General features: G+C 27.2%; 1 protein-coding gene across 2 annotated transcripts in view; it reads right to left on the reverse strand.

The window, feature by feature from the left end:
* LOC107440641 (uncharacterized) overlaps positions 1-24239 on the reverse strand; it is a 168669-nt gene that overhangs the window by 105822 nt on the left and 38608 nt on the right. For both annotated transcript variants that reach the window (XM_087155637.1, XM_087155636.1), the window contains exon 2: positions 2631-2704. In XM_087155637.1, the coding sequence (XP_087011763.1) occupies positions 2631-2704 (74 nt within the window). The remainder of the gene's footprint in view (positions 1-2630; positions 2705-24239) is intronic.

Here is a 24239-nt window from a genome sequence, read left to right on the forward strand (position 1 = left end):
TTTACGTCATTATTATTATTATAATTATTATTATTATAATTATTATTATTTATTGCCCTTAATTGATGTAATAATTTTTCAAAATATGCCACAAATTCTTTATTGAATTTGGATCGGCGAATTTTCATAGGAGTCAAGCTAGCTCATTTTTTTTTTATTTTATAAATAACCGTTGTTGAACAGTCGACCCAATTTTTGGGATTACGACAACTAATGTTCAACTCTGTGGCCCTGTAATTTTGAACCAATCCAGAAGACAAGGAAACTCCTGAATCAGTACCCCCAGAGGTATGATTTGTTATGGGAACATGGAGGACTTAGTGACTCGATAGATTTAACGTGCATCAGTCACCATTTACTACACGGGGAGTCTTCGGGCTGGCGGTGATCGAATCCACGAACTCTTGAGCGTGAACCCAGTGCTCTATCATCCAGGCCATCCCGGCTTAAGGTAGGTCAATTTTTTTTTTAGAATTACTCTCTTGATCATTTTTGAACTGTGTAGAAATGTCCAGTCCAAACAAATGTCCACCAAAAAGCCCTAATTGTTTCATCTGCATGTATAAAATTTTCCTACACCGTATTAATCATATGTATTTGATTAAATTCTCCATGCCTCACAAATGAGACCAAGCTTACAGGGTCTATGCTTCGGGAAAAAATCAAAATATTTCGTAAATACGATATTTTAAAGTTAAAACTAGACAAAGAAAAAAACGATTTTAAATTGTCCGAATTAGTTCGCACAAAAATGTGCTATAAAAGTTAAAATTCACTTTGTTGTTAGCGGTAGGATATAATAGTTAATTATATAACAATTAGCACAGCATAGTGGCTACTATTAACAGTCCAATCTGAACTGTTTATTCTGTTGGCTGTGTAAAAAAAAATTGCATTCTTCATCAGTGAATAAGTGAAACTACTGTTACTTTGGTTATTGATCTTAAGATAAAGGAAAACATTTCAAAACAGTTGCTACTATTAATCGGAAGTAATGAAATAACAGTATTTGCTATTGATTTGTTGATCGGAAAAAATTAATTACAAGATTCATTATAAATATATTCTATCAAAGTTCTTGAACTATGATTTTAACTGATACTCCAAGATTTTTCAACAAGGATTTGCATAACTTTTCAACTATGATTTGCGATTATGATTTCAAAGACTCTTCATGGAATAGAAAACAAACTGAAACATTTTATTGTTTTCCTTTAAATTTTAAAAAGTAAGAAAATAATACGTTAATTGTAAAAACCTTACACCAAGAATACAGATGTAACATATAATAGATGAAAAAAATTTTTAGCTTAATAATATTAAATGAAAAAAAGCAAAATGTTAAAAACAGTTACTTTACTTTCTTATATTACGTTAATTCAAATTTCGAATCATTGTAACTTTCACACAATGTACCTTACTATGTAAAATAGAAGTTACTTTCTGCTATCTTATGACGATGTTGATACAACATTTTACAGTATTTTTGCAGTTTACGTATCATTATATGAATCTTAAAATATAATAATATATACAATTAAATTAAGGAATGCAGCAATCAACTACAAATATCCATAACTACCAGAATATGGTGAAAATTACCGAGTTTTTGGTTCTATGGGAACACCAAAAAGCCCTAATTGTTACCGAAGCACTTTGTTAATGAATTTGGTAAAATAAACAATAAATAGTTATATAATAAGTGATAAAATTTAGTAAATGTGTTAAAATTTGGCAATTTTATCGTGATACCTTAGAACATGGCATAAAAACCATAAAACCATTTATTCAGTGAAAATTAATTTTCAGTTTTGGATCTTTTACTAAATGTACAGCAATAAGAACAATAATTCAAAAACCAGAATTTCCAGTAAACCGTTACCATATGAAAGGAAAATTTACCAAATGTTTTTAAATTTATTAACCATAATTATGGGGTTTTTTTGTAACAGAAGTTTACTTACAGAACGGTAATTTTACCAGATTTTCTTTTCCACGCAATAAATAAACTACTCGCAAATGTAACAAGTTTCAGTTTTTTGACTTCATAAAGCTGAAAATGTGCTTTTTATTATAGAATTGACTAAATTATTGAAATTTCAAAATTTAATTAATTTCTATTAAATAAATTACAATGAAATCTTTCTACATAAATTACAATGAAATGAAACTTTCACATTTTTTTAATTTGTCAAAAACAGAAACTGCTATGTTACTGATATATAAGATCTTTATCAGAAATAGACTTTGTATTTTCTTTATCGAAAATCAGTTCAAATATTTTTTGCTAAATGCATCTATACAAGTAATGTGATGATTTCTGAGAAATTACTAGAATTATATTACTGTTTCAACATCTTTGAAAAGGCGCGGTTTCCTTTACGGAAATAACTTGTTTTTAGACTACGGATAATTGATGACTATTTCTGTAATTTTATACTTAAAGGCTGAGAAATGTAACAACTTGTTAATCAGGAGGTGTCAGCTCTATAATAAAGTATCCAGAAACTGCTACTTTTTTCACTTTAATTATAAAAATGCGCTAAAATCACACACGTTTTCATTTTCCGCGTGATAATACGGAACAATGAATCACATAGTTAAGAAAAAACTTTTGCAATGAAACTTACGTGAGAAAGTTCCCAAGAAAAAGAGTGAAAAAATAAGGAGCCTTTTTAAATCATGTATAGCCGTCAGTTGTAACCTGAAATTAAAAAGAAAGTGTTAGTAATTTAAGTGTTAATACATTGTTAGAAATTTCTCGGAAGAAATGGTTAAATAACATTTTTTGAATTGTTATTTTACCATATTCAAACAAAACCATCAAATAACCATAAATAAGATGGTATTCAAACTATTAACTGCTTTCGCCGAATACGGTTAAATAACCAGAATTTTATTTCAACAACTGGAACAACCAAATGAAGGCATTTTGTTTCTTGAAAATGGGTTCATGTTATAGCTGGGATGGCTATTCAGTCAATCTTATGATCGACAAAATGGGTATTTGAGTCCAAGCGTTGAAACCACAATATTTCCTCCATTCCCTTCTACACATAAAGAGTATCCAGTGTCCTCTACTCCACAATTTGTGACCCTGGGCTATTACAATCTCTGTCACGCATAGATGGCAGAGCCATAAGCTGCTAATTTATCTCCAATATCCAGTTAAATCTCTTTATTACAGTTTTGAAACCGTGCTAGTTTTAAATGGTTAAAAAAACGTATAGTTTTGTATTCATAGTTTTTTACCATACTAGTTGTAAATGGTTTCAAAACCGTAAAGGTTAAAAAAAGTTCCTTACCGTAAACTTTACGGTTAATTGGATGGATAGGTTGCTGTCGGTTATTTTACCGTAATTTTATAATGAAAATTCTAACAGTGTACATTTAAAATCCACTTAATAGATTTCATGAAAAATTAAAGTTCATGATATTTCAAAAGTATATTAGCTAGTAATTATTGAATACAAATTATTTATTCAGAAAATCTTTCAATATCTGTAGAAAAAATCAAGACATTTATTATTAAATAAAAGTAAAATTCACTATTTTAAATATTTTGAGGCAGAATACTTTTTTGAGAATTATCCTTTAAAATAATTATAGTGCGTACTTCAAAGAAGTAATGTTACATTGAAGTTTTGTCAAATTAATCATTCATTTTACAGATTATGATCATTTCTGCATAGATATGTTGACTTTATTCTAGACGGAATACAATAACTTGAAATGTCTGTAAACCATAACAATTTGTTAGACTGCAAAAAAATTCCATTTCAAATTACTGTAAAAAAGTACTGGTAAGGTCCGGTAAAGTCCATTTTACCGGAATATGTTACAAAACAAAAAGAAATCTGATATACCGTAATTTTTACTGTAATAATTACCCTAAATTCACTGAATAACTCTAATAAATAAATGGAACTGTAAAATTTCCGGCATAATATTTTACTTTAATAAAGAATTTTACGGATGATTACAATACCGGTACTTTGTACATAATTTTTTACAGTGTATAACCAGGGTTACCATAATAATTCGTTATAACTAGCGTCTCCCTGAAAAAAGGCACTTGATATGAGTACGTGTATGCATAGCGGCAAGTTTCTTTTTAAACATCTGTAAAGACTAATTAAATTGAATAATTTTATTTACATTGGGCTTTATAGTGTTTTTAAGCATTTTTCTTTGATCCGAAACAAAAGAAAAAGTTTAAATGTCAGTTTTGAAAAGAATTTATGATTATTCTTTATTGAATCGGAAGACATAAAACTTGTCGGTGTTGCATAAAGACTAAAGCCCATTTATTGGTTAATAAATTTTATATGTTTATAAACTTATTGGTTGATAAAATTTCGCTTTGCTTCATTTTAGAAAACTAATTTTTCTTAAAAAAAGCCTTAAAAAATATTTATAATAAATATGTTATCTTAGTAGAAATCGATGAGTTAAAACTAAAAAGCTGTAATTAAAATTTAATGAGCAATCAAAAAGGGTTGCAGCTAATTATGAAGTTTACAGCTCAAATCTCAAATTATTTATAATTTTAAATCAAGTTCTACTGTCAATATTAAAAATTACTCGAAAGCAATTCAAAGAATGTAATTGATGAATTTAAATTTTGATTAGAAATGAATGCATTTTAATGAATTAGAAATGAATTTTATGAATATGAAATGAATTAATTTCAAATGAATTTTGATTACAAATGTATTTGTAATCAAAAAGCATTAAAGGAAGGTTTGCTATCAATTAGTTACTTAAACAAAGCATTATAAGCTTTAAAATCAAAAAAAAAACATATTGCAAAATCAATTATAGCATATTATCATTTTTTATTTTTTTTGTATCGATTAAAATGGTTTCTGTAGATCAACATATTTATTGGGTATTGCACTATTTAAAAAAAAACTATAAATTTTACAGAAAAAAACTGTTTAAAGATAAATGAGGATTTCGTTTTGCTCTTAATCGTTCCCGAGAGCTACAAAAAATTCCCGTTTTTTTTCAGATTTTCTCCGTATATTTGAAGATTAAAAGCTGTTTTTCACAAAACTTTCTTAGTTTTTTTTTTATCCTAATCAGAAACGGATTGAAACTGTCGATTCGAATTCAAATTTCAGTTTTTGCCATGCAGTTTTGCTTGCCATAAGACAACCAAATTGTGACCCTGGTCTGCGTCCCGGCGTTGACAAGTGACCGATCTCAATGCTAACGTAATTATTTTATCAAAATTAAAAAAAAAATTTTAAAAAAAAGTGTTTTTTTGCAAAATAACTGAGCTTTTTGCTAAAATAACAGCACTAATCTGCTAAAAAACAGACGTCTGTTTTTAAATAACAGTATTTTACTGAGAAACAAACTGTTTCATATTGACACACCAGCCGACAGTTTTATCTATAAATTTAACGGACGTTTTATTGCGCAAAGACTTTATTAAAAAATTCCATACATAGTAATTCGAAATATTCCAAACTTCAATTTCACAAAAACATCAGTTATAACCACATTTTAAATATTTGTTTCAATATTTTAAAACCTAATAGTTTAATATATTATATGCATTTCCATTACTAAATCTGATTTCCACAAAAACTTTCACAATTTTCTTATAATTCAATTTTCAAAGAAAAGAATTAAGAAACATAGAAAACAAAAACAAAAAATCAACTTCATGGAACCTTATCCAAGAGTAAAAAAAATCTTTCTTCTGTTAATGAAATAAAATATGAGTGACACCGTGCTATAAAATGAATTAAAATGTAGTAATATCATGAAGTGAGAAGTGAAGAGCCCTACCTTACCCCAGAGTTATAAAATTACTCTCTAAATTGGAAAGATACTACTATAAAAAATTACCCTTTAGGTATTCGGAACGTTATACGGGCAATTATAGAATAAAATGTCCATTACTATTGCTCATCATTATGAGGCGCGGCTTGACACTAGTAATTTGCAATTTTTACGATTTATTAGCGAGTGAAATATTAACATATCTTTCGATATTTTTACAGACTAATTTTTTATATAATTTTCGGATAGAATATATTTCACGGTGCCAACTGATTTATCTCCAATATCAACTATATATATAAAAAATTCAAGTATGAAGTTAATTGCGTTTAGTGGTAATAGGATATGTTCGATACAATTTGATAGAGCTCTTTTAATACAATGAATATTTAAAGACAATTATTTTCAAACTATTCTATATTATATTAATTAGTTATCTGTTTCGAAAAGTGTAATAGAAAAGAAAATTTCTACTTTATCCAAAATAAATATATATTTTTATAGCAATAAAAACTTTAATATAAAATGCATTATACACCAGAGGGTATTTGACGGTATTAATATTTCATTATATATTTTTAAATCAAAGATTCAATTTCCTCTCAAAATTTAAAACTTGGATACACTGAGCTGCAGTTACTTTTTTAAAGAAAACACTCTTGGTGTTTCAATTTGCTACCAAAAGAGAGATTTTATAAGGTTACTGTAAGTTGCAAAATGCACTTGGAACTGTTTTCCTCTGTGAAAATGCTTAAGGATATCCACTAAATACCTTATCCATTCATTTAAGTTGGCGAAATTTAATAACTTGACAAAATTAATCGATGATATAGAGTTAAATAAGTCAACTAAGATCATTTCAAAAAACCTGATTTTCTTTTTCATTTGCATACAATGTTCAGGAAAATTATTTTTTATCTTGTATTGAATCGAGCTTTTATTTCAGCTACTTATGATTAATTGTACATTAATTGTATAAAATCTGTCATCTGAAAACATTTTTAATGTGGTTTTATAATTTGTTTTGTTGCATTGCGAAAAACGCAAGCGGTATAGTTTATTTTGGTTTGCGGATTCTTTAATGTAGCTTTTAATTAATTTACCATATTTTTTAAGCCCCTGGAACATATTTTTAAGGACGAGTTCAGAGATATTCTTTTTTATATTTGCAACTGTGACTCGTCCATTTTTTATCAACCATTGTTGAAACTCAATAATTATGTATCAAAAGCCACGATGAAAAAAAGTATTCCAGAATTATGGATAAAATTTTCAAGACGATTTTCAAGATTTCAACAATGATTATAAAAAGTATCTTTATGCAACATTATTTTTTCAAAGGAATATATTTGTACCTTGTATGAGATTTATTGTGCTTTTCACTCGGCAAAAATAAATTACCATACTGTATGTTAATTGCATTTCTAGTGGGAAAAAAACATTATTCTGGTATTAAAAACTAAAATATATGGTATGTAAACCATTAATTTGGTAATTTTTTCCGTTTCCGTGGTAACGGTCTACCAGAAATTCTGGTTTTAGACAGTATAGTTCTTATTACCACACATTTAGTAAAAATACAAAACTGAAAAGTAAGTTTAACCGAAAAAATAGTTTTTATGCCAGGCTCTAAAGTATTATAATAAAACTAATAAATTTTACCACATTTGCTAATAAACAGCATGGTAATAAAAATATATATTTTGTTGCTTATTTTACCAAACGTCATTACTAAATCACTTAGAAGAAAATTACAATGATTTTTGGTGTTCCCATAGAATCAGAAACATGGTAAATTTTACCTTACTCAGGTTGACTATACTTTTTTCTTCTCAGTATACATGTATGTGTTTGAAGCAACGATGATATAAATTATTCCAGAATTTAAATTTAATTTCGATATGGAAATCTGCACTTTAATGAAAATTGATCATAATATCGATACCTTTAACCACAATATCATGCAAATTAGGTGCAAAATTATTAAGTCGCTAAATTGCATCTTGTTTAGTTTTAGTTACACCATGATATCCTATAACCAGAGCATGGCATAAAAATCATTTATTCAGTTAAATTCATTATCCAATTTTGCACTTTTTACAAGTGTTTAGTGATAAAAACTAATTTTGAAAACAAGAATTTTCGGTAAACCGTTACCATATGAACTGAAAAATTATCAATTGAATGGTTTAAATACCATATATTTTCGTTTTATTAACACGTTTTATTAACATTTATACAGCACGGTAATTTTACCAGAATTTTTTTCTTTCTGTGAAATCGAAAAATATTATAATAAGATTTATTTAAAACCAGCATTTTGATCTCCCAACAGAGGTATAGTAGCTATTTTTAATTTGAAAACCGATCTAAAATTTCTTCAATTTCGAACAAAATAATTAAACCTAAAATCCGCTATTTGACAATTTTTATTTTTTATTTTTATTTTTACCACTTTTAAAACAAAATCTCGAAATCGTAAGGGAGAGTGGGGTCAGTTGTAACAGGGTACGATTGTAACAGAGCAAAAATTTCGAGTGTCGGATTCCAGATTTGGTTCCTAGGAGACACACAAGGTGTATTTAATAAATCTACATGTACACCCTTGCTGGCAACCATTTTTATGTACTTTTGAAAGAGTTACATCACAAAAGATATTTTCACGCTACGTAATTGCTTTTTTTGGTATTAGAATATTATATTGTAACAAAGTAATTTTGCTTAAACAAATAAAAATTGTTAACCGAATATGTAAGTGGACACCTTAATTAACATTTCAAAGAAAAAAAAGATTAGTTTTGTTAATTAACTAGCTTTGTTTTTAACAAATGAAGCTGAAATGGCGTGTTTGGGACGATTGTAACAATAAGTAAAGGATCGATTGTAACAGCTGAAAATAAATAATCTTATGTTTACAAGACATTACTTAACTCTTTAAGAACCACCAATAGTTCCCTATATCATTTACATTATGTTGCATGTGCATTATTTTATTTGTCACCTTTCAGAGCATAAATTAAAATTTTTAACCCCATAAAGTTTAAAGTTTAACCCTTTAGGTCTCTGCTCATTATTATTTTTTCTCCTAAAATATCACTACTATTTTGATCAATAAAAAAATATATCACAACTATGATAATATGTATAATTAACTGTGTTTTAGTTGAATTTACGAACTGTTACAGTTGTGGAACATTTGTAACAAGTGCACGACTGTAAAAAATTGTTAGTAACTAATATAATAACATTTAAAATAAGGAATTTATTTTTTTTCTAGTAGAGGATAATCTACTTTATTCGTCTGTCAATTAATACTAATATTGTATTTGAATTTTTGTTAGTTAAAAATAGTTAAGTAAAAAATTTTACAATTGACCCCACTCTCCCCTACAGTGCGATAATTTTACCAGAATTTTTTTCTACCTGTAAAATAGAAAAATATTGTAATAAAATTTATTTAAAAAATAACACTTTGATGTTCCAACAGAGGTATACAGAGGTGAGGTCAGTTGTAACACGTGCACAACTGTCAAAAATTGTTAGTAACTAATATAATAACATTTAAAATAAGGTATTTTTTTCTAGTAGAGGATAGTCTACTTTACTCGTCTGTCTATTAATACTAATATTATATTTAATTTTTTGTTAGTTAAAAATAGTTGTATAAAAAAATTTACAATTGACCCCACTCTCCCCTACAGTGCGATAATTTTACCAGAATTTTTTTCTACCTGTAAAATAGAAAAATATTGTAATAAAATTTATTTAAAAAATAGCATTTTGATGTCCCAACAGAGGTATAGTAGCTATTTTTAATTTGAAAACTGATCTAAAATTTCTTCAATTTCGAATAAAATAATTAAACCTAAACTCCGCCATTTGTAACTTTTTATTTTTTTAAATTTTTACCACGTTTAAAATGAAATCGCGAAATCGTACAAATCAGAAATCGAAACCGCTCACATCATCTAAAGTGTTTTATTTTATTGCGAATCATTTCACAAAGTTATAAAAAAAATCAACAGTTCCCGATTTAAAGAGCTTGAAGGCTATTAAACAAGATACCTAATTTCCTTTTCGAACAGCAAAAAAGCGAAACTAACTTACAGCTCTCCGTGTTGCCCAGTCGTAAACCTATCCCATCATGCAGCGGAGCGTACCAATAAAAATCAGTTCAATCAATTTGGACACCTCATACACAAAAAACGAACGGATAAAAAAAAACTGGATGCTGACAGAATGCATTATTCACAAAGGTCCCAGCAAGAGAAGGAATGTAAAAGTTAATTAAGTTTTGAAGATGGGCTGAATGTTGCGCTAAGCTACTATTTATGTGTAAACCTGCGCGAAGGAGAATGTCCAATCAATTGATTTGAAGAGTAATTTGACTTGATAGAGTTCTAAACGATTGCTATAGTGACTAGGAGTATAATAAATTACTTTTTGAAGCGTCTTAAAATATTTTATTTGTTATATGCAGATATGTGCGCAAGGCCAAGTCCAACATAAATTGGATTTGTCTTAGGATCAATTTCCATATAGAATGTGGGTTAAAGGGTAAACCGTGATATGACTGTGTTATTGAGAAATTTCATTGATAAATATTTACAAACTACGAGTTATGACAATTGGGTTTATAATACAGATACTAGGTTTATAATATAAATTGGTTAGGAATTTCAGATGATTTTTAAGGGTAATTTTAATCATAAAGCAATAACATTAACATTAGGCAAAGATAAAACCGATAAAGGTAAATACGTAATGTTTCCAAACCAGGTTATTTAAGTGTTAATCTAATTTGAATGTACACATGTAAATGTATATATGAATGTTAAAATATAAGGAAATAATCGTATTAAAATGTGGATCAATGATAAATATGTGAAATTAAGAAGTTAAATTTTGCGAAAAATATTAAAAAAAATATGCGAAATTCAATAAACTATAACAAAAAACCTTATCGATAAGTAGTATTTTGTTCAAAAAAACAAATTTAAAATCCAAAATTGAAATTCTAAAACAGCAGTAACAATAGTGAAAAGAAAAAAATGAAAAAAGAAAATATTCCAGTGGTAAATGTTTTAAATATACATGAAAAAAATTCTGGTAAAATTATTGCACTGTAAGGTAATGACATTTCAGGTATAAAAGGTAGACTATACACTGTAAGAAATTTCGCGAAAAAAGTCTTTTTTCTCAGTGAATATAAAGTACTTTTACTACGATAAAGCAAATTTCGTATCTTACACTATCATCTTCACGAATTAATTAACATACATAACTTCAATATCGTGAACTATTAGGATCGTGAATATACGTAAAAATCCGACCATTACATCAAAAGTTATTCTGATGTACCGTTTTTTATTTAGCGCACTGTGTGTAATTTCTCTTAATAGTCACTAGAAACATTTCCCTAAATAAAAATTCCAGGGCGTGGGATGATAATTCCATGACTCGTAAAATGTCCTAAAATAGAATGAGCTATTTTTGAATCAAACACTTTATGAATGGTATATATTAATTCAAAGATATTTCAAAGAAGCCCGGCACTTTTTATCCCCATGGGTATTTAAAGATAATTTTTGCAAATTAAGAGTAAATCTAATACCAACTGAGATTAAGAAAGAAAATTACATTTTTATCCTTTTCATTGCATTTGCTTCAGTTTGAACCATTCATGTATCTTTCTAATGACACTCATAAATGCTTCACTTGTGAAGAGTTTGACATGGTAAAGGCATTGTCTCGGAGAATTGAGTTATTTATTATCACACTTTAAGGAACATTATCCTTCTGGAATTAGTATTATTCTTGACAGCAACATCAAATCTTCACACGTTGGAAAAAATATTGAATGTTTTGAAAGAAATTTGCTAATCACACGGATAATGTAACAAAAGAGTTATTTCTAATATAAATCACAATCTTTTTAATTTTTTTTAAATTTTTATTACATTTTTGTAGGTTATTGTCAACTGTCAACGAAATGTATTATTTTTTAGTGTCAGTTTTCTTTTATCTTTTAATGCGAGCTTTAAGAATTGTAATTCCGCCTACGGCTGTTTCAAATTGTTGTTATCTAAAATGCAATACAATAAAAAAATGATAAAATAAAACATATTTCGCTATCATTATTAGCAGTATTTTCATTGCTCTTTTCTGTTCAGGAAAAATTTTAGTAAACTTGACGCGTTTTACTGTAACGACATTCCCGGTGAAAACCATAATTCTTGTTATTAAAACCATAATATATGGCATTTAAAAAATTCATTTGGTAATTGCTTTGCTCATATGGTAAATGGTTTACCGAAAATTCTTGTTTTCAAAATTTTAGCTCTTATCCCCACACATTTAGCAGAAAATGCAGAAATGAAAACTAAATTTAACTGAATTAAAGGTTTTTGTACCACGTTTTAAGGTATCATGAAAATGTTATCAAATTTTATTAGATTTACCATATTTATCACTTATTACAAAACTATATTTTATGGTAAATTTCACCAAAATCATTACCAAAGCGTTTCGGTTTAGCTATTTTGGTGTTCCTACCCAGTCTGAGACGTGGCAAGTTTTACTTTATTCTCAGAGCAGGAACGTAATGCGAAGCAAGAATAACAAGTTATAAAGATAAATTGAATTAAAACTATTTTATCCTTTAATATATATTGTTTTTATATTATATTGATATTCATTTTCATTTTATTCTTTTTTTACATTAATATAGACTTGGAGATATTTTTACATATATCCTCTCTATAATTGACGTAGCAGAGTCAGAACGTAAAGTTATTGATATATCAACTGAAAAATACTGAACGTAGTTGAACAATTGTTAATTAAATTGTTGAATTATTGAAGGGAAGTATTTGAAAATAAATTTGTTCGGCGTCGAAACATAATATCGGTACCTTGAACTATATCACGGTGTAAATTTGGTACAATCTTAAAAAGGTATTAAAATGAATCATGTTAAATTATTTTATTGTGTTATCAATAACAAGAAGTCCAATAATATGTTTCATCTTTGTACATTGAGAAAAAAAGGTAAAATATGGTAAAATTTACCTTGTTCCTGACTCTATGGAAGCATTAAAAAACCTCAGTATTTCCTACCGAAGCGATTTGATAAAATTAGCACTAAAATAAGGCTCTTTTTTGAAAATGTGATAAAATTTGATAATTTTATCATGATGCCTCAAAGCATGGGGTAAAACCCTTTATTCGGTTAAATTAACATTTCAGTTTTGAATTTTTATACTAAATGTTTGGTAATGGGAGTAATCATTTAAAAAAAAACAGAAGTTCCGGTAAACCGTTACCATATGAACTGAAAAATTACCAAATGAATGGTTTAAATACTGTACACTATTACAATTTTTATTCTAAAATTACGGCAAAAGAACAAGCAGCCCTCTGTCCATCCAATTAACTGCAAAATGTAAGATAAAGAACAATTTTTAACTTTTCATTAACCATTTTAAATATTAATTATTTTAACCATTTACAACTAGCATGGCTTCAAAACCGTAAAAAAGATATTTCACGTGACATTAGAGCTAGGCTTTCCGTTATGTATTGGGCATCGGAGTTACTTTGTAGTTGACTAGTGTAGTTTTGAATGCACCGTGGAAAGTGGTTTAATTTGTTCATTTGGTTGTTTCACTTATTTTAAGCAATGGGAAATACTAGATTTTTTTGCGTTAAACACAGCTTTATGATGCTGCCATCTATGCGAGAATGAGAGTATGGTGTTCTAATAGTCCAGGGTCATAAATTGGAGAGTGCAGGATACCAGAAACACTGTGGTGAAGGGAATGGATGAAATATAGTGATTTCAATGCTGGTACTCGAACCGTGGTTCCGTTGGTCATGAGATTGACAGAATAGCCTTCTCAACTATATTACGTACCCATCTACAGGGAACTAAAGGACTCTATTAGGTTGGTCTAGTTGGTGTGATAAAATTCTGGTTGTTAAACCATATTAGGAGAAAGTAATTAATAAACAGTTTCTCTCACAGTTAGCAGTTTGAATACCATCTTATGTATGGTTATCTGACAGTTTTGTTTGAATATAGTAAAATAACAATTAAATAAATTGTTATTTAACCATTTTTCAAAATTACCAGAATGTGGTAAAATTTACCGTGTTTCTGAATCTATGGGAACACTAAAAAGCTCGGTAGCTCTTACCGAATCGCTTTGGTGATGATTTTGGTATAACAATAAAATATGGTTTTATAATATGTGATGAAATTTGGTAAATGAGTTTAAATTTAGTAATATTAACTCATGATACTTTAGAGTATAGCATAAAAACCATTTGTTTGGTTAAATTCCCTTTTCAGTTTTGTAGTTTTTACTAAATGTGTGGTAATAAAAACTTTAATTTTGAAAACCTGAACTTCCGGTGAAGCGCTACCATATAAATTAAAAAATTACAATAGGAATGATTTAAATATTGTATATTTTGACTTTCGTAACCAGAATTATGTTTTTACAGAAATGTCAATACCATGCAATATGGTAATTTCAACAGACCCTCAATGTGTAAGGAGTAGCCACAATTTTGAAAATACTGTTCCAATAGTTTTTTTCAAAAATCAGTCAAAGGCTTGAGTTGGGCTTAATATAAATATTACTTTTTATGTACTTCGCTATAATAATTTAAGATAGTTTAAGCTATTTTGAACGAAATAATGAAACAAAAAAAAATATAAGCAATTACATATTATTAATTTTCTAAAATATTGAATGAAATGTCAAAAATGTATCCTAGATCCCGTTAGTAAACAAAAAGAGATCAATGTGCTAAATTGTCTTTTTTCGCTTACTTAAGAGCCACGAAAATGACTTTTTGTGTAATAAATAGAATAACAAAAATGTATCCTTGATTCCTTTAAAAGATAATGTGAGATCACTATGTTATAATTGTCTCTTTCCGCTCACCAATAAGTCACCCAAATTATTTTTTGTGTAATGAATTGGAATAACAAAAATGTATCCTAGATACCTTTAAAAAAATAAAGTGAGGCCAGTATGCTACATATGTCGCTTTCCGCTCACCAATAAGTCACTATTTTCTTTTATGTAATAAATGTTTTGCCAAAAATATATCCAAGTTGCCATTAAGAAACAGAGCTTGATCAATATGCTACTTAGAAGAGTCTACTTATGCTACTTAAGAGTCGCGAAAATGACTTTTTTTGTAATAAATAGAATAACAAAAATGTATCCTACATTCCTTTAAAAAATAATGTAAGACCACTATGTTACAGTTGTCTCTTTCCACTCACCAATTAGTCACCCGAATAATTTTTTATGCAATAAATTGGAATAGCAAATATGTATCCTAGGTCCCTTTAAAAAATTAGGTGAGACCAGTGTGCTACATATGTCTCTTTCAGCTCACCAAAAAGTCACTAAAATTATTTTTTGTGTAATAAATGCTATGTCAAAAATATATCCAAGTTGCCATTAAGAAACAAAGCTTGATCAATATGTTACTAAAGTTATTTCCGCAGATCTAAAAGTCACAAAAATTCTTTTTATGTATTAAATGGATAAATGAGTTGCTTTAACTTAATAGCTGTGCAACTGAGGCTAATAACTTAATTCTTCAGACATAAAGACTCCTTCTTTATTACAACTCATTAAGGAATCTAGGGCTTCCAGCGCCGAAACTATTTGTTTTGAGTGGGTCACTCTATTAAACTAAAACAACAAAATTCCAAGAAGTTTTGAACGAAATATTTATTATGCCAGTTCGTTCAGAATTTTAAAGAATTAAACAAAATTTGTACATGAAATTTTATCTATTTTAATACTTTTTTCATAAGTACTTAATTCTAATAACTACTGCGGATTACACTTTTGAAATCTAGTTTTATTACGTTAAAGTTGAATTGTTCATTTTCTTCATGGAACAGAAAATATATGTACTGTTCATTCAAAATCTAAATATTCTATATATAATTTTTCAGCTTGCATTACGCATATTCATCCCATTTCAGATTAATTCAAGTCTAAAATTCACGATAAAAAAATTGCAAAAGTAACAATTTAAACTAAATTATTTTACTAATAAAAACATTTTAGTTTGGTTTACCTAAATATTGTCGTTCCTACTGATCAATGCAATTGAAATATAAACACAATTATTTAATACAGAATATTATTTGACTGAATTTATTTAATATTCAGTTATTTTTTATTATTTTTATTCCAAATTCTTATTTAAATATTCTTAATGATTATTTTTATTGCTAATTCGTGTGCTTGTACAGCAGAATGGAATATCATTGAAAATTTTTATATATAGATAATTATTATCAATATTTATCATTGTCAATATTCTGTTCTGTTTGTTTATTGTGTTGTTATTTTCATTTTACATTTACAGGACCAATAAAAAGGAAATTAAGATAACACTTAAGAACAGGTTTTTTCTTTCTGTTGCGTAATTTTTTTAACGCATCGTGGATATTTTCATGTTGGTGATTTTAAATTTCCAATTCCTCACCAAGCTATATATTTTAATGACATTTTTAATCTAATTTTTTGTCGAAACGTAAAAGTTTAAAAACGTTATATATAACAGGGTTTCACATAAATGTTGCGGCAAACTTCAAGGAGAGTTAGGGCACATCATAAGGATTAAAATTTCAGAGGCACCCATGCCCGTAAAAGTCATCATACGCCACTAGGGCTACTATCCTATCATGAACTGTATCTTCGTGTGCTTCTAAAGAGGTCATAATAGGGAATTGCCCCACCCTTATGATAGATTCCTATGCAATCCTAATCCTGATGTTGTGTCCTAACTCTCCTAGAGGTTTGCTGCAACATTTATACGACCCCCTATTCTATAAAACATTTTAAGCATATTGACCAGAAATGGATTAAAAATGTAATTTCAAAAAGTATCTGAAGTTTTAGCAGAAAAACTAATTTAAAATTTAAAATCCCCACTCCCGAATCAGGCAAGATCAAGTATAAGTATTTATGCAACAAAAAAATTTTTCTTGAGTGTAATCAAAAATGTAGGCATAGCTAATACACTAGCATAACTCTACTTATAATTTATTTTTCTTTGCTCAATTTTTCTATCTTATTTCAATTTTTAGTACCATTTACTACATTTATCATAAATAAATCTGTAGTAATAGAGCATGAGCATAAAAATTAGTTATCATAAAACCAAACACAATTAAAACACAATTGCCAAAAAATTAACTTAATTTATATAAATTTATCTTTAAAAGATTTTCAAAATAATACATCTTTTAAGAATTTCTACTTCACAGAGATTCATTTTACTTTGACATATTTAAGAGAATTATCTAAATATGCCACATAACCTTGACCAAACACCTGTTCATACCTATTGAAGATGTATTAGTATATTTCTACCGGAAGTTCTTAAAGCGAGAAATATTTGTTAACTTATGAAAGAGCTTTTAACAGGAAAAAATTTGCATAGATTTGCATAGACTGATATCAAATAAAGACAAAGTGATCGTGTCTGTGTATAAATTATACTAAACCATTTAAACGGCGAAGAATTTGAGTTTTATGTTAGAAATTTACAACTGATATAAATTAATTTATTATCATAAATGTGCAAATAATTATCCATTTTATTCCTTTTTTAGTTTTATTTACTTATTAAATTATGCATAGATTATTTTCTGTTCATTTATGGAACATTTTTCCTGAAATTCTTTTGATAACTTTTATTTAAGTATTTATTATTATCATCATTATATCACTTTCTACAAACAAAAAGTGTCTTTCAGAGTTGTTATTTATTTTTTAAATACCAGAAAGTTAGGGAGTTAGAATACCATTTTGAGGAATAACTTAATTGAATTCAAAAACAGAAAATATTTACAGATATTTTAAAATTTCATTGAAATACTAATGTGAGTACTTATTGAATATTTACCAACACATTTTCTAAATATTTTTCTTTTTTGCCAAACATTAATTATGTTTGGGTTTGCCACTTATATCCTTCAAATTTATAAAACAAAAATGTAGATATCTTAACATTTATTTCAAATTAAATAAACAATATAAGCATGATGAATTTATTGTGACATTTACAATTTGTAGTGTAATTATAAAACTCTTTGCCCAATACTCCAATTTCAATTAAATAAAAGATAATAACAATTATAACTATTTATTATAATTAAAATTCTATTCTAAATGAAATCATTTATAAATTTTCTAACAAACATTTTTTACCATCAAATTACAAAAGATAATAAAATATTAGTGAGTTAAAATACTTAAATACAAACCTTTCAACAACAAAAAAATCACAGTTTGTTACATTTCTACAATACTGTTATATTTTCGAGCAATTATTAAAACTAATTATAATTGTATATTTTTACTCTTCGAATCTAATAAATATTATAGAAATTTTTGCAAAATGTAAACGCATTTGTATAATTTTAATCTAATAATTATTGCAAAATTTAAATAATGTTTTAAAAAGAAGCAGAGAAATGGAAGAGCCACAGTAAAGTGCAACCGAAAAAATAAATCACTGATAATTTATATGTCATAATTATTAATTCAAAAGAATATGGAAATATCTCATTTTGTATAGCCCCCACCCTTTTATAGAAACTGCTTCGAATTACTTTTTAATTCCCTTCCAAATATTACTAATGCATTAAAATCTTATTAATTACTTATCTTGTAATAATAAGATCTATTTAATGAAAGATTAACGTGAGTAAATGCTTAATTAAACTAAAATCTTATTAACTAACTTATCTTGTAACAATAAGATGTATTTAATGAAAAATTAACATGAGTAAATGCTTAATTAAACTAAAATCTTATTAATTAACTTATCTTGTCATAATAAGATCAATTTAATGAAAAATTAACGTGAGTAAATGCGTTGACAAGGAACCACTCATGGGCTGAAAGGCTATTTTCATAGCAATAAAACAGAGCATCTCTGATAATTATCGTAATCATAATTTATAAAGAAATCAAATCATCTGCATTAAGCATTTGTACTGTTTAGAATCAAATAATTAATTAACCATTTTCTATGAACTCAAGTAACACATATTTTTACATCATTTTCGATTAAGCTACAGAACAGAAATAATTATTCCTATTTTTACCACGTTATAGCAACAAAATACTTTTGAGCTAAAATTCTACAACCCAAACATTCTAATATTTAAAAAATTTTTATTTGTTAAATTTATAAAACATTAGGGGAGATATCAATTATAGCAGAGTAAGATTGTAGCAGAGCAAAAATTTCGAGTGTCGGGTTCTAGATTTGGTTCCTAGGTGGCGCACAAGGTGTATTTAATAAATCTACATATACACCCCTGCTGGCAACCATTTTTATGTACTTTTGAAGAGTTAGATCAGAAAAGATATTTTCACGCGACGTAAGTACTCTGTTTGGTATTAGAATATTATATTGTAACAAAGTAATTTTGTTTAAACTAATAAAAATTATTAACCGAATATGTAAGTGGACACCTTAATTAACATTTCAAAAAAAAGATTAGTTTTGTTAATTAACTAGCATTGTTTTTAACAAATGAAGCTGAAATGGCGTCTTGGGGACAATTGTAACAATAAGTAAAGGGACGATTGTAAAGCTGAAAATAAATAATCTTATGTTTACAAATCATTACTTAACTCTTTAAGAACCAGCAATAGTTTCCTATATCATTTATATTATGTTGCATCTGCATTATTTTATTTGTCACCTTACACAGCATAAATTAAAATTTTTAACTCCGTAAAGTTAAAACAACCCTTTAGGTCTCTACTCATTATTATTTTTACTCCTAAAATATCACTACTATTTTGATCAATAAAAAAATATATCACAACTATGATAATATGTATAATTTACTATGTTTTAGTTGAATTTATGAACTGTTACAATTGACCCCGTAAGTGGGGACAATTGTAACAAGTGCGTGACTGTCAAAAATTGTTAATAACTAATATAATAACATTTAAAATAAGGTTTTTTTTTTAGTACTTTACTCGTCTGCCATTTAATACTAATAATATAATGGATTTTTTGTTAGTTAAAAATAGTTAAGTAAAAAATTTTACAATTGACCCCACTCTCCCCTTCTGTTATATTTTGAAGCAATTTTTAAAACTCATTGCAATTGTAATTTATAGTGTTTAAATCTAATAAATATTATAAAAATGTAAACGCATTCGTGTAAATTTAATAAATTACTTTTAACTATAAAAAATTTGCAGTAACGTTTTAATACGAAACAGAAAAAAAGGAAAATGCCACGGTAAAATGTATCCGAAAAATTTATGCTCTGATAATTTATATGACGTAATTATCCGAAAAGAGTGTCTAGATATCTAATTTTTTAAAGCCTCCACCCTTTTATGAGAAATTGCTTCAAATTACTTTTTAATCTCCCTTCAAAACGTTACTAACGCATTAAAATCTTATTAATTAACTTATCTTTTAATAACAAGATCTATTTAATGAATAATTAACGTGAGAAAATACGTTGCCAAGGAACCACCCATGAACTAAAATCCCATTTCCATAACTATCAAACAGAAGATCTCTGATAATTATCGTAATCATAATTACGATTAAAAAAAACGTGTTTTCAAATCATCTGTATTAAACATTTTGACTGTTTAGAATCAAATAATTAATTAACCATTTCCTAAGATCTCAGGTAACACATTTTTTACATGATTTTCAATTAAGCTACTGAACAGGAATAGTGTGTCACGATTTTTTACAGCGTAATTGCCCGACCACCAACGTAATTAGGAAAGTGTTGTGCGTTTCTCTAATTTCTAGTTCCCTTGCTGTTAAATAGAGCATTTTTTTTTAAATCCTTAAAAAAAAACCTTTATAAGCATGACTAACGAATCTGCCGGGTCAAGGTATTGCGAGGGCGACTTCCTTGTTTGAAAATAGTAAAGGGTAAAATATGCCCTATGACCTTCGTAAGTATGATGGTAATTGACTTTCATTAATAGTTTACCATCTTATCTCTTAATCATTAGTGGTTATGTTAATGTTTAACTGATGACATAATGAACAAATGTGACGTAATGAATAGCAAACAGCCATTAACACGGGCCTTGAGAACTATTATCCATACAATCTAAATTCTTATAAGTAGTGGGTAAAACATAAAAAATGCTCTTCACATAGCTTAATTGGTCACCAAAACAAGATATACTATTTTCTTGTTTGATGGTAACTATGTATTATTTCGAAATAGTATATCATATTTCGAGAGATTACTGGAAACATTTACGCAACTACTTTTTGCAGTGTCGCCACTTATTTATTAATATTGAAAAGAATATAAATAAATATAAAAAAAATTCAAATATGTGAAGTATGGTATAATGAAGATTTCTTATCATAAATAATCTTATCCAATATAATCTTATCCAATATATTACATGAAAAATATTTAGGATATTATTATAAGATTTCACCAATTCAACAGCAATTTAATTGTTTAATTTATTAAAAAATGATTCAATATATATATATATATATATATATATATATATATATATATATATATATATATATATATATATATATATATATATATATATATATATATATATATATATATATATATATATATATATATATACACTATATATATATATATATATATATATATATAAAGGTTTGCAATATGTCGCTTTTGAATTTTTTGAGTATTCAAAAGCATTTTTGTCACTGATACAAGACGAAAAATGCACTTCATGTGGATTAATTGGTCCCCAAAACAAGATATACAATATTTCAGTTCAGCGGTAAGTACGTATTTTATGAAATAGTACTCTGTCACATTTTTACTTACATATTTAACCACCTTTCCATAAACATGTTTGCCCACTACTATATACAGGGTTATTCATAATTCCCTTCGCCTGTAAAAGCTATTTTTCTTTACTACAACTGACTTCAGTGGTACATGTTACTGCCATCTACCGGCAACTGCTTAAATTAAAACTTGAATACTAAATTAAATGATAACGATTAATTAAATGATGATGACTTAAATTAAAACTTGAAAACTTGAATGAATTAAAAAAAATTTGCCATATTCGTCTTCGTTTTTTTACTATAACGCTTCGAAATCCCGGAGGGAATTATAAATAACCCTGTGTTATAACACTATTCACTAATATATTGTATAACATTAAGCACATTCTTTTTCCCACTAACATGTTATTATTTCCATATTTAAGTAGCAACTGTTCCCAGTGTTGTGAAATTCTCGTAGTTATTACTATTAATACGACTGCGAATGAAAATTATTTTCTGTGAGTGTATTGAATTATAGATATAATTTTAAATGACTAAATCAGACATATAATTTTCAGAGATACAAAATAAAGTTTTGTAAATAATTGTTTATTAAGCAATTAATTAATATTCAGTGGTGTTAAGTAAGTTGCATCCAGTGGCGTTAGAAAAGGGATTTTGTTCTGCTTACTTAATGAATTTAAAGTGCACTTCTACGCCTCTGAGTATTCAGTGCATTAATGAAAGTAAAACGAAATTATTTCCCAATCCATTGAAAAAAATTAAAATAATACCGAAAAGAAATTCTTTAAATTGAAGAAGTTTTCTTCCGTGCATGTTGTAATAAAACCTAAATGGTATTTATAATATTTTACTTTTGGCAATTTTAAATATTTTACTTGTGAATGCTTACTGTTACTGCACAAAAAACTGTTAAAAATACAAAATATTGCCTTGTTTTTTGCCCATATTTTTTACAGATGCCAAATAAAGCATACAAAAGAAATTATAACCTAACCAAAAGTAAGCAAAGATAAGTCTGAAACTAAATCAATCAAATTTTATTAGACACAAAACCATTAGCTCAAAAGTAAATCTATGAAAGGAAGGCTGAAACTGAAATTTCACATGACTTAGCTTGATAAGGGAAATTTAAAAAATTATTATAAAAATAATTTATCTTTATTTTTACTTAAACGGCAAGAAAAGTGGTACTAATTAATACCAAACCTAACCGAAGTACAGCTCAACGTGATCTTGTGACAATTTTTTTTAATTCAAAATATCGTTGTAACAAGTGATCACTTTTCTCAATGAGACTATCTTCCTCCGTAGAAAAGAAGAATTTTATTTAATTTTTTTATTCTCTTATTTAAAATATTTATGGTTTCCGAAGTAACTAAATAAGTAATTAAATCTAGCAACTAATTAACTAAGCGAAGTATATAACTCATTAAATAACTACAACCAAAGCAAGCCAACAATACATTAAATTCAACAAAATTTTCCGACAATGCGTGAAACCAAAGATTTATCTTCTAGTGAAAGTATCTTACTTTGGAAGCAAAAACACTGTCATGAGTTTCTGAAATTAAATATTATATCATTTTCTGAACAACGTATTAATTGAACGAAACTAAGTAACTAATACCAATTCTGACCAAAATTAAAAAAACCTGATATAATCTTGCATTAATAGTTCAATCCTACATCATTGTCAAAAAATAATGACTTTTTTTCTGCCTTTTCCGAAGAAAATAAATATCTCTCAAGTCTATTTTATCAAATATTTATCTTCTTTAAGAAACTAAGTAATTAAAACAAACTACTAAATAACTGAAACCAAACGTATCATACAGTAATAAAGTTCAACATACACTATGCAACAAAAATTTAAAGCAATATCATAACAAATTATTATTTTCTAAGAGTGAGAGTAGCCACTCTCTCTCTCTCTCTCCCTCTCTTTTCCAAAGCAAAAATGTTATCTGGAGTGAAAATATAATACCCTTCTCTAAGTAATCAAACAAAACTACTAAGTAACTAAAACCAAACCTAATCAAAAATAAGTGAAGCTCAACATTATCTTACGAAAATATTTCAAGCCAATATCATTGTGATAAATGGTTATATCTTCTCCTTCGGAATATCTTTTTTTCAAAGTAAAGAAATCATTTAAGCCTTTGTGATTAAATATAATATATTTTTAAAAGTAATCAAACCAAATTACTAAGTAACTAACTCACTTATCAGCTAAAACCAAATCTAACCAAAAGTAAGTAAAGCTCAGGAAACTATTTCAGCAATATTTCAAAGCAATATCACTGTGATAAATTGTTATATTTTCACCGTTGGAGTAGCTTTTTTTAAAGCAAACAAATTATCATTTAAGTCTTTAAAATTAAATATAATATTATTTTCTAAGTAATCAAACCAAATTACTAAGTCCCTCCTCATTTTAGCTAAACTCAATTCAACTCAACTCAAACTCCCTCATTTTAGCTAAACTCAAGTCAATAACCTAAATTCAAACGAATATGAGTACCATAAGTAAGTAAAGCTCAACATAATCTTGCGACAATATTTCAAAGAAATGTCATTATGATAAA

This window comes from Parasteatoda tepidariorum, chromosome 12 (genome assembly GCF_982258835.1).
Source record: "Parasteatoda tepidariorum strain Cologne lab strain chromosome 12, Ptep-v5.0, whole genome shotgun sequence".
NCBI classification, from domain to species: domain Eukaryota; kingdom Metazoa; phylum Arthropoda; class Arachnida; order Araneae; family Theridiidae; genus Parasteatoda; species Parasteatoda tepidariorum.